The sequence below is a fragment of the Hemiscyllium ocellatum genome, chromosome 28 (assembly GCF_020745735.1).
Source record: "Hemiscyllium ocellatum isolate sHemOce1 chromosome 28, sHemOce1.pat.X.cur, whole genome shotgun sequence".
Taxonomy (NCBI): Eukaryota; Metazoa; Chordata; class Chondrichthyes; order Orectolobiformes; family Hemiscylliidae; genus Hemiscyllium; species Hemiscyllium ocellatum.
Genome location: NC_083428.1, coordinates 19,392,069 through 19,404,000, shown reverse-complemented (window position 1 = coordinate 19,404,000; position 11,932 = coordinate 19,392,069). Strand labels below are relative to the sequence as shown.

Here is an 11,932-nt window from a genome sequence, read left to right as displayed (position 1 = left end):
AACAATTTGGATGTGAGCATTAGTAAGTTTGCAGATGACACCAAAATTGGAGGTCTAGTCGACAGCAAAGAAGGCTACATCAGATTACAACGGGATTTTGATCAGGTGGGCCAGTGGGCTGAGGAGTGACAGATGGAGTTTAATTCAGATAAATGCGAGGTGCTGCATTTTGGGAAAGCAAATCTTAGCAGGACTTATACACTTAATGGTAAGGTCCTAGTGAGTGTTGCTGAACAGAGACCTTGGAGTGCAGGTTCATAGCTCCTTGAAAGTAGAGTTGCGAGTACATAGGATCCTGAAGAAGGCATTTGTATGCTTTCCTTTTTTAGTCAGAGTATTGAGTACAGGAGTTGGGAGGTCATGTTGCGGCTGTATGGGACATTGGTTCAGCCATTTTTTGGAATATTGCATGCAATTCTGGTCTACTTCCTATTGGAAGGATGTTATGAAACTTGAAAGAGTTCAGAAAAGATTTCCAAGGATGTTGCCAGTTTTGGAGGATTTGATCTATAGGGAGAGGTTAAATAGGCTGGGGCTGTTTTTCCTGGAGCTTCAGAGGCTGAGGGGTGACCTTATAGAGAATTATAAAATCATGAGGGGCATGGATGGGATAAATTGACAAAGTCTCTTCCCTGGGGTGGAGGAGTCCAGAACTAGAGGGCACAGGTTTAGGGCGAGAGGGGAAAGGTATAAAAGAAAACTAAGGGGCAACATTTTCATGCAGATGGTGGTGAGTGTATGGAATGAGTTGCCAGGGGAAGTGATGGAGGCTGATACAGTTGCAACATTTATGAGGCATCTGGATGGATATATGAATAGGAAGGGTTTGGAGGGATATGGGCCGGGTGCTGGCAAGTGGGACCACATTAGGTTGGGATATGTGGTCAGCATGGATGAGTTGGACTGAAGGGTCTGTTTCTGTGCTGTACATCTCTATGACTCTACACAGATAGTCGCCTGAGGCTGGAATCAAATCCAGGTCTTTACTGCTGTGAGACAGCAGTGCTAACCACTGAGTCACCATGCCGCCCTATTGCCTTCCCTATTATCCCCTGAACTTGTATGCTAGCTGTTTTTATTTTGTTCATACACCCCCCCTCCCTAATTCCTAGGTGCTATAGCATTCTGCAGTTGATTTGCATTTAAAGGATATTCTCTTCTATTTTTTCTTACAAAAGTGCATAACTTCACATCTTCCCACACTCCATTCCATCTAGCAATATTTTGCTCATTCACTTAACTTTCTAAATTCCTCATTGTCTCACCACTTGCTTTTCCAACTATTTTTGTGTCATCCGCAAACTTGGACATAGTACATTCACTTGCATCATCCAAGTCATGAATATATTGTAAATAATTGTAGTCCCAGAACTGAACCCTGCCGTACTCTACTTGTTCCAGGTTGCATCCTGAAAATATCCCCCTTACTCCAACACTCTGTTTTCTATTAGCTTGCCAATCCTCTATCCATGTTAATACACTACTCTCAACACCATGGGCTCTTATCTGAGGAATGGTACCTTATTGAATGCTCTTTTGAAATCCAAATACATTACTTCAACTGGTTGCCCTTTATCTAGCTGGCATGTTATCGGCTTAAAGAAAACAACCTATTGTTCTAGGAAACTATCCTACATACACACTATGAAGTATTCCTCATGGCTACTCCCCCAATTTGATTTTCCCAATCTACATGAAGATTGGGAGAAGATGAAGATTAAAATCACCCATGATTAATGGCCTGCCTTTTTTTTACGTGCTGTCATTATTTTCTGTTTTATTCTTTGTCCTACAGAACAACTACTTTTCGAGGTTCTATACAATACCTCCATCCATGCATCATTTGATCCAACATCACCTTTTGCTAATGTACTTATTCTATCTCGTACTAACAAAGCTAGCCCACGACCCTTATTTGTCTTTTCAAAAGAGCACATACCTCTGAATATTTAGACCACTAGCATCGATCTTTTTGTAACTATGTCCCCATAATGGCTATAAGATCATACCTATTAACCTCTATTTATGCCATTAATTTTGTACATTTCAGAGCCATTCATTTTGTCTTTTTACTGTGGAATATAGAACATCGAACATAGAACAATACAGTGCAGAACAGGCCCTTTGGCCCTTGATGTTGCGCCGACCTGTGTACTTTTCTCAGCTCGTCCCCCTACACTATCCTAAAATCATCCATGAGCTTATCTAACAATTGTTTAAATCTCCCTAATGTGGCTGAGTTGACTACATTAGAAGGTAGGGCTTTTCACACCCCTACCACTCTCTGTGAAAAGAACTTGCCTCTGACATCAGTCTTAAATCTATCACTCCTCAATTTGTAGTTATGCCCTCTTGTACAAGCTGACCTCATCATCCCAGGAAAAAGTCTTTCTCTGTCTATCCTATCTAATCCTCTGATCATCTTGTATATCTCTATCAAATCCCCCTAAGCCTTCTTCTTTCCAATGAGAAAAGACCCAATGAGATCTCAGCCTTTCTTCATAAGACCTTCCCTCCAGACCAGACAACATCCTGGTAAATCTCCTCTGCACCTTTTCTAATGCTTTCCCATCCTTTTTGAAATGAGGCAACCAGAACTGTACACAATATTCCAAGTGTGGCCGCACCAGCATTTTGGATAGTTGCAGCATGATATTGCGGTTCCGAAACTCAATCCCTCTACCAATGAAACCTAACACACCGTATGCCTTCTTAACAGCACTATCCACCTGGGTGGCAACTTTCAGGGATCTATGCACATGGACTCCAAGATCCATCTGCACATCCACACTACCAAGAATCTTTCCATTGACCAAGTACTCTGCCATCCTGTTATTCTTCCCAAAGTGCATCACCTCACATTTAGCTGCATTGAACTCCATTTGCCACCTCTCAGCCCAATTCTGCAGTTTATCCAAATCCCTCTGCAACCTGTAACATTCTTCCAAACTTTCCACTACTCCACCGACTTTAGTGTCGTCTGCAAATTTACTAATCCATTCACCTAAGACTGAGTCTGAGTCATTTATAAAAATGACAAACAGCAGTGGTCTCAAAACAGATCTTTGTGGAACACCACTAGTAACTGGACTCCAGGCTGAATATTTTCCATCAACCACCACTCGCTGCCTTCTTTCAGAAAGCCACTTTCTAATCCAAACTGCTAAATCACCCTCGATTCCATGCCTCTGCATTTTCTCCAACAGCCTACCATGTGGAGTCTTATCAAGGGCTTTTCTGAAGTCCATGTATACCACATCAACTGCCCTACCCTCATCTACATGCTTGGTCACCTTCCCAAAAAATTCAATGAGGTTGGTGAGACACGACCTGCCCTTGATGAAACCTTGTTGATGATCTGAAGTCAAATTGTTGCTGGCTAGAGATTATAAATCTTATCTCTTATAATCCTTTCCAAAACCTTTCCTACAACAGAAGTAAGGCTCACTGGTCTATAATTACCTGGGTCATCTCTGCTGCCCTTCTTGAACAAGGACACAATATTTGCAATCCTCCAGTCTTCAGGTACTAAACCCATAGACAATGATGACTCAAATACCAAAGCCAAAGGCTCTGCTATCTCCTCCCTAGCTTCCCAGAGAATTCTCGGATAAATCCCATCCGGCCCAGGGAACTTGTCTACTTTCACTCCTTCTGGAATTGATAACACCTGTGCGTAACTAACCTCAATTCTTTCTAATCTAATACCTTGTACCTCATTTTTCTCCTCTATAATATTCTCCTTTTCCCGAGTAAACACCGATGAGAAATGTTCATTTAACACCTCTCCAGTCTCTACAGGGTCCACACTCAACTTCCTATTTCTGTCTTTGACTGGCCCTATTCCTACCCTAATCATCCTTTTATTCCTCACATACCTATAGAAAGCTTTAGGGTTCTCCTTTATTTTATTTGCTAAAGACTGCTCGTGTCCTCTCTTTGCTCTTCTTAATTCTCTCTTTAAATCCTTCCTAGCTGATCTGTAACTCTCCATTGCCTCATCTGAACCATCTTGCCTCATCAACACATAAGCCTCTTTCTTCTTCTTAACAAGAGATGCAATTTCTGTAGTAAACCATGGTTCCCTTACCTTATCACTTCCTCCCTGCCTGACAGGGACATACCTATCAAGGACACGTGATATCTGTTCCTTAAACCAGCTTCACATTTCGATTGTCTGCATCCCCTGCATTTTGCTACCCCATTCTATGCATCCTAATTCTTGCCTAATCGCATTATAATTGCCCTTGCCCGATCTTACCACACAGAGTAGATGACACAGAATAACTGTATCAGTGAAGACAGAAATTGAGTTAACATTTCAAGTCCAGTATGACGTTTCTTCTGACTAACTCTGATTCTCTCTCCACAGATGCTGCTAGACTTGGTGAGTTCCTTCAACACTTTGTGTATTTATTTCAGATTTCAATCATCTGCAACATTTTGAATTTATCAAATCGACCACCAGTGAATTGACATGTTATGATTTCAGAAAAAGGGGGCTGTTAGTTCACTTTACTATCCTGTATATTAAAATGATAAAGGTTCATAATTAATTATTTGTGCTTAAATGGCTAGATAATGGGCAGATAATAGATATAATGTTAGAATTGAACTGGAATAGAGTTAGATAGAACACCAGTGAATTTACAGTGATCATTTCAGTAGATGGAGTTGAGGGAACTTTACCACCCTTTGAATAGATAAATATGATTTATAATATTTATTTCTTATGGAAAAGAACAAAGTAGAAATCGATGGAGGAATGTTGTTTGCCAAACACAAAAGAATAAAAATGGATCAGTGATAAATTCAGCAAAGGGGCCAAAATCATTTATCGTCCCACATGTTAATATAATAAATATGGTTAATTATTCATTATTTGTGATTGAAAAGGAGAGAGATAACGGAGAGATTGGTGAGAGGTTGTATGAACAGCAATCAGAATGGAAATATTGAGCACTGAAGGATTTACAAATAATATTTTCAGCAAATGGGGCTGAAATCATTTATCATCCTGCATATTAATATCAAAAATACGATTAATAATTTATTATTTGTGATGAAAAGGTCAGAGCTAATCGAAAGATGTGTGCAAAAAGCTGTAACAACAGGAACAAGAATGAAATTATTGAATACCAGTGAATGCACAACTAATAATTTCAGCAAAAGGGGGGGGGGGGGGCAAAGCCATTTATCATTCCGCATCTAAATACAGTAAATAAGGTTAATAATTTATTATTTGTAATTAAAAGGGGCATAGATAACATAGAAATCGGTGGGATGCTCTAACACAGCAACCATAATGGAATTGTTGAGTGCCAATGGATTTACAAGTGATAATTTTAGCAAAGGAAGCTGGGGTTATTAAACTTAAGGCCACATATATATTAATGTTTGTGATTAAAATGGAGTGAGGTTCAAGGGGGGAGGGTGCTGCGTTAAGTGGGGATTTCTATCTGGCTTTAAGGAGGGCCATGCTCTCTGCAGCTGCTGTTTATAAACAGATGCCACTTCAAGATGGCGGCGGGAGGGAGCAACCTCAGCGCCTGTAACCGAGTCAACATTCCTAATGGCGGCGGAGGCTCGGGCAGCCCGAGCCTGGGCGCCAACTCCTCGTCGCCTTCCTCGCTGTCCGGCGGGGTCGGGCCGGGAGTAGGCGGCGGTGGAGGTGGAGGAGGATCGGCGGCGGCGGTCGTCATTTACCGGGAGCCCATGTACAACTGGCAGGCCACCAAGACGACGGTGAAGGAGCGCTTCGCCTTCCTGTTCAACAACGAGATCCTGAGCGACGTGCACTTCCTGGTGGGCAAGGGGATGGGGACGCAGAGGATCCCCGCTCACCGCTTCGTGCTGGCCGTCGGCAGCGCTGTCTTCGACGCCATGTTCAACGGCGGCATGGCCACCACCTCCACCGAGATCGAGCTGCCCGACGTCGAGCCCGCCGCCTTCCTGGCCCTCCTCAAGTGAGTGCGGCCTTGGGTCTGTTATTCATCAAATTTACATCGGGGTTGAGGCCTGTCTGGATCATTCCTGCTTTGGGTGGGGGGGTGGGGGAAGAGAGAGAGATGTCGGCCCTGTAGAAGTCTTGTGCACAATTATTTTATTTTTATTCCCGGCCCTTTACAGCATTTGGTGCGAATGCATTTTTAAATTGATGCCCTCTCCTAATGTTTGAAGATGTTTTCGTGGCTTTATGTTTAAATTCACAGTCGGGAAGGCGCAGCCTTAAGTTTTTTTTTATTAAAATGGTTCACGCCCTTTTTTCTGTGATGGTGTTTGGTGTGGGGGAGGCGGGAGGGTGGACTTTTGTATCCTGAGGGCTTCATTCATAGTCAGCAGAAGGTTGCAGCTGCGCTGATCCAGATGATGCTTTCTTGACTAAATGGGGACTTGCTTCAGGCAGACTTGTCCTTTCTAAGGTACCAAAATTGCATCGCTTTCAGTTTTCGTGGCAGGCGAGGTTATGTTTCATGGTGGTGGAGGAGAAGGACGCTGCTGCTGCTGCACTTGTGGTATTTTTGTTTTTGGTTTGTGGACCGTGGAAGGGTCTCATTTTCGATGCTTATAACGAAGGCAAGATGGCTAATGCACCGCAGAACATTGAAAGCTCCTGCACGTCGTCAGTCTGAAGACTTATTTATTCAAATTAGATTGATGTGAAAAGCTCAATCCCTGCTATACTCTTAAATTTTTAGCAAGTGTTAGCAACATGTTTATTTTTAAAGGGGTCAGAGGCTTCTGTTTATTGCTCCACCCAATTCTTTGTCCATTGTTGCATCACTATTTGGAATTAAAAATCTAATAGCTTCCAAGTTTCTCTGCACCCCCCCCCACATTTAGATTGTAGCTCATAAATATTTGGTGACAAGTCTGTTTAAGCTCCGTGTTTTAATGTGGCTGATACAAAATGCACATCATGACTCCTGCCAAGCTTGCACAGGGTTAGTTTTCAATCCTGTAAAGGTTAGTTTAGTATTTTGTTTTTGCTGCTGATGTGCATCATCAAGTGAGATATTGTGCAATGATGTACGAATTGACATAATACAGCCGTTATTGTCTCTGAAAAGTGACATTTTAGACTGCCTATTGAATCTGTGTCGCTTTCTTTCTTATCTCTCTGGTTACTTGGTGTCAGGCTTTCCAAAGCTTATTTATAATAACTGTTGTCTTTGTCACTGGAACGGTGTCATTATTCACATAAGGACTTGCTTCAATAAATGTAATTGTTTGTCTGAGCAGTGACATTGTGTTGCTGTATTGTTCAGCAATTGAGCCTAATTTTGTCTAATGTTGATGCACCCCTTCTGGTAGGGTACTTTTAAACACTCCAGTAGGAACTGGAATTCCAGGTAATGCATCCTCACCTGAGAAGGGAGGGGAAAGGCAGCTGTTAACCCGAAAAAGAACCTTTGTGACGTTTTCATTTTCTAATCACTTGGGAGATGGTACCATATTGGTAGCTAATGCTCTAGGGAATTTGTTTCAATCCACAGCAGCTGGTGGAGTTTAAATATCACTTGAGTTGAAATCTAGATTCATTAAGGTGCCTGTGATACCACTGGTTGTCATTTTTTAAAAAAAAATTCTGAATAGGTCACTTTATTCTGCAGTTTTTTAACTTGCTCTGGCCGCCTTGTGGATTTTGTGGCATCATTCTTAAAATTGTAATCGTATTTGATTAGCTATCCCTGTTAGGAAATAAAAGCATGCTTCGAAGTTACAAGTGGCTTTCTTGGTCAACCACAACATTCTGCCCTCTTGTCCTGAAAGTGATGACGTATACCAGGATACAATTCGTGTAAACACTGTCCTCCTTTCAGGGCACAACATAAGCTCCTGTTTCCAACTGTGGATTAAATAATGCTTGATTGTTGGTTGAAAATGTAAAAAAGAACATTTTGTTTTCAACTAATGTCTATGCAGCTGTTATTTGCTGACCACTACTAATCCTGGAAAAAGAATCTCTAGTTACTGTAATGACAGACCAGTGGTTAAGTAGTTTCCCTTCTGTGTAGCTCGTTACAACATAGTGCAGTTACCCATTAAACCACTCTTAAGGATTGGTTAGCTCTTGGACAATTGGTGTACGATGCCAACAGCATGGGTTCCATTCCTGCACTAGTGGAGGTTACCGTGGAGGACACTCCTTCTCAACCTCTCCCCTTGCCTGAGTTATGGTGACCCTCAGGTTAAACCACCTGCAGTCATCTGTCTCTAATGAGAGAGCAAATCAATTGTCCGGTTAGACTATGGTGATGTTTTTTCTTGTGGAATACATAAGTTCTTGTCAAGGTCCTAAATTTTATTTTTTGTTTTTGTTGTAAACTGAGTAGGTTTTGATCACTGTAGGTGTGAATTTGCTGGGCAGAGGTGTTGGAATGTCTGCATTTCTTCTTCTTCCATATGGTTGCTAGATTCAGCAAAAAAAAGTAAAAGTGGAATGTCTATCTTGATTTGTATGGGTTCTTTGAAAGATAGTAGACTGTAAATTCACTGGTCCTTTTTTTTTCAAGGTGAACCATTTTTGATTTATGACCTGTAGCTCATTTTTAAATAGGCTAGAGGCTGCCTGGAAATGCTTATCACCTGCAGTATCATTCCAGTTTTGGTCTTTTTATTTAAGAACCTGTATCCATGTTTAAAATTGCAAAGTGACTATCCTGGTTACAAGTCAAATATTTTTTCAGGTGCAAAATTAACAGTATACAAAACAAGTTTGATGGCTATTACTAATTGTAAAACTGTATACTTCACTATATTCAAACCTTTTCATCTTGCCGATCTGTTCCTGCTTATATAGATTATTCTCTCCAGTGGCTAGCTCACTTGGCTCCAATCTCCCTCAACTAGGATTAAATAACACTAAAACTATTGGATTTTGTTAGACTTTGAGGGCAGAAGCATACGACCATTAGAAATAGGAATAGGCTATTTGGCCCCTTGAGCCAGCTGCAACATTTAGTGGGATTGTGTCTGTTCTAAGATTCCTCCTGTCCACTTTCCTATCTTTTCTCTGTAACTCTAATTCCACTACTGATCAAGAATCTCTGTCTTAAATATATACAAGGATATGCCCCCACAGCTCTTTGGCAAGAAGCTCCAAAGATACTCAACCCTCAGGAAATTATTCCACGTGTTAGTCTTAAACTGGTGCCCCTTTATTCTGTGACTGAGCTCTCTGGTCCTGGACTTGCCCTGAGGAGAAATATCCTCTCACTATTTATCCTGTTAAGCTTCTTTAAAAATCCTGGGTTTCAATGAAATCACCTCTTTTTCTTCTAAACTCCAGTGAGCAGAGTGCCAGTTTGTTTAACCTTTGCTCATAAGACAATCCCTCCATACCAGGGATCGTCTTATTGAATCTTCTTTGAACTGCTTCCACTGAAATGATATCTTTCCTTATAAGGGAACCAAATCTGCTCTCTCTATTTCAGATATTATCTCACCAGCACCTTGCAGTTGTAGTAAGACTTTGTTACTCTTCCACACTAACTCATTTGAAATAAGGACCAATGTTCCATTAGCCTTCCTGATTCCCTGCTGCATTTGTGCTAGCTTTCGATGTCTCCTGCACATGTACCCCCCAAGTCCTTTTGTATTGCAGCTGTCTGCAGTTTTGCTTCATTTAAATATTCTGTTCTTTTGTTCTTCTTCCAAAATGCATACCTTCCCACTTTCTTACATTAATCTCCATTTGCCAACTTTTTGTCCACTTACGTAACTTATTAATACTTCTAAATAAACTGTTTGTATCCCTTCACAAGCTGCCTTTACACTTATCTAGTAAAATGATTGCAACTTGTAAGGCCTCTTGATTTTTATAATTGAAATGGCTGTCTGTGCCATTTTGTGCATTGCAATATACTTAATTGGTAAAGTTTTTCTGTTCTTCTGACTTAATATGCCTTTTCAGCAACTTGTATGCTTTAAAGATGAATACTATTTGGAAATTCCACTCTTTTAAAAATGTAGTAGGAATAAGACTAGAAATACCAATCAAGAGGACATGATTTTTCTTTTGCGATGACTTTTTTCAATTGGTTGGTCAATAGCAAGTGTCGCTGATTCTGTGTCTGAACATACAAATTAAGAGCAGGAGTATTCCTTCGACTAGATATTTTTTCCAATCAGCCTGTTCAGAGATGATGTTACAGACCTCCTGGAGCAGATGGGACTCCCCAAGTAGGGACATTACCACTGGGCCACAAGAGGGCCCTCCTTTGACACCCGCCCCCCCCCGCTCCAGTATTTCAATAAAGTACTGAATGTGAACTTGTGCATTCCTACTTACCCATGATAATCTCTCACCCCTTGCTAATCCAGAATCTGTCTACATCTACTTTAAAACCATTGAAGAACTTTCACCGCTTTTCTGAGAAGAGTTCAAAAGTTCATGATACCTTTTTGAGGAAATTTCACCTCCCCTGTTTTAAATGAATGACTCCTGATCTTTTTAAATAGTTACACCTAGTTCTATAATCTAGATCAGGGGTGAGGAACCTGTGGCCTTCTAGGCCATTGTGTGGCGTTTTGAATGAATCAAATTTTGCAGAACAAGGCTTTTTTTAAAATTTTTTTTTTAGTCCTTTAAAGATTAAAATCAAAATAATTAAAATGAATGTATTTATAATACCAGAGATTAAAAGAAATAACCAATGAAAGGTTCTCTGACTTTGAGAATCATGACATCACACTCAAATTAGCATTTCAGCCTCACCTAGTTGATGTCTCCAAGGCTCCTAAAGAACTACAGATGGAATTGATTGAGCTCTCAGAAGATGACATTTTAAAGTCCTTATTTGACACCAAGAAAGATCCAGTTGAAATATGGAAAAATGCAATAGAATACCCATACCTTTGGCAACATGCACGAGAAATGCTTTCTTGCTTTTCAACCACTTTTTGCTGCGAATCTGCATTCTCTGACTTAACCAAAATCAAGTCTCCCTTAAGGCCACGAATGACGGATACCCATCTAGAGGATCAGCTAAAACTGTAGACCTCCATGCTGCAACCAAATACTCAAATGCTTTCTTTCAAAAAGCAGTCACAATAAAGTCATTTAAAAGGTTAGTTAACTTTAGAATTAACACTTTTTCATTTTTTAATTAGTTAATACATAGTAGTTAGATTTTTACAAAATAATGTGAATTTTGAAGAATATATAATTGAAGCTGCTTGGATGTGGCCTTATTAGATTACAACTAACATAATGCGGCCTTCCAACATGAAAAGGTTCCCCACCTCCTGATCTAGATATTCCCTTAAGAGAAAACTTTTCTCTACATCTACCTGTCAAAACCTCTTGGAATTTTTGTTTCAATTAAGAAGCATCAGGATGAGTAGTTAAAATGCCAGGGCATAGTAAGATATGGTAAAAACAAGGACTGCAGATGCTGGAAACCAGAGTCTAGATTAGAGTGGTGCTGGAAAATTTACAGCAGGTCAGGCAGCATCCGAGGTGCAGGAAAATCGGCATTGCAGGCAAAAGCCCTTCATCTGGCCTTCCTGACCTTTTGCCCGGAATGTCGATTTTCCTGCTCCATAGTAAGATATGGACCAAGTGCAGTAAATGGGATTAAAGTAGTTTGGTGTTTGTTGGTTGGCATAGACATGATGGGCTAAGGGGCCAATTGCTACACTATGACTGACTATGACCTCTTGCTCTTCTAAACTCCAATGGCTACAAGCCTAACATGTCTAGCCTTTCCTCATAAGACAGCTGTCTCACTCCAGACATTGGTTTGGTGAACCTTCTCCAAAGTGTTTATATCCTTTTTTAAATAAGCTGAACAGTACTACGCACAGTATTTCAGATGTGGTCTGTTGGTACGCTGTATATCTGAAGCATAACTTCTCTAGTTTTGTATTCAATTCTCTTTGCAATAAATTATAACATTTTTTGTTAGCTTTCCTAATTTCTTGCTGT

At 40.6% G+C, this 11,932-nt stretch overlaps 1 protein-coding gene across 2 annotated transcripts in view; it reads left to right on the top strand.

Annotated features, from left to right (window-relative positions):
- The first annotated feature begins 5,519 nt into the window (after positions 1-5,519).
- LOC132828826 (BTB/POZ domain-containing protein 2-like) overlaps positions 5,520-11,932 on the top strand; it is a 45,235-nt gene continuing 38,822 nt past the window's right edge. For both annotated transcript variants that reach the window (XM_060845976.1, XM_060845975.1), the window contains exon 1: positions 5,520-5,966. In XM_060845976.1, coding sequence (XP_060701959.1) covers positions 5,521-5,966 — 446 coding nt within the window. In that variant the 5' untranslated portion in view covers position 5,520. The remainder of the gene's footprint in view (positions 5,967-11,932) is intronic.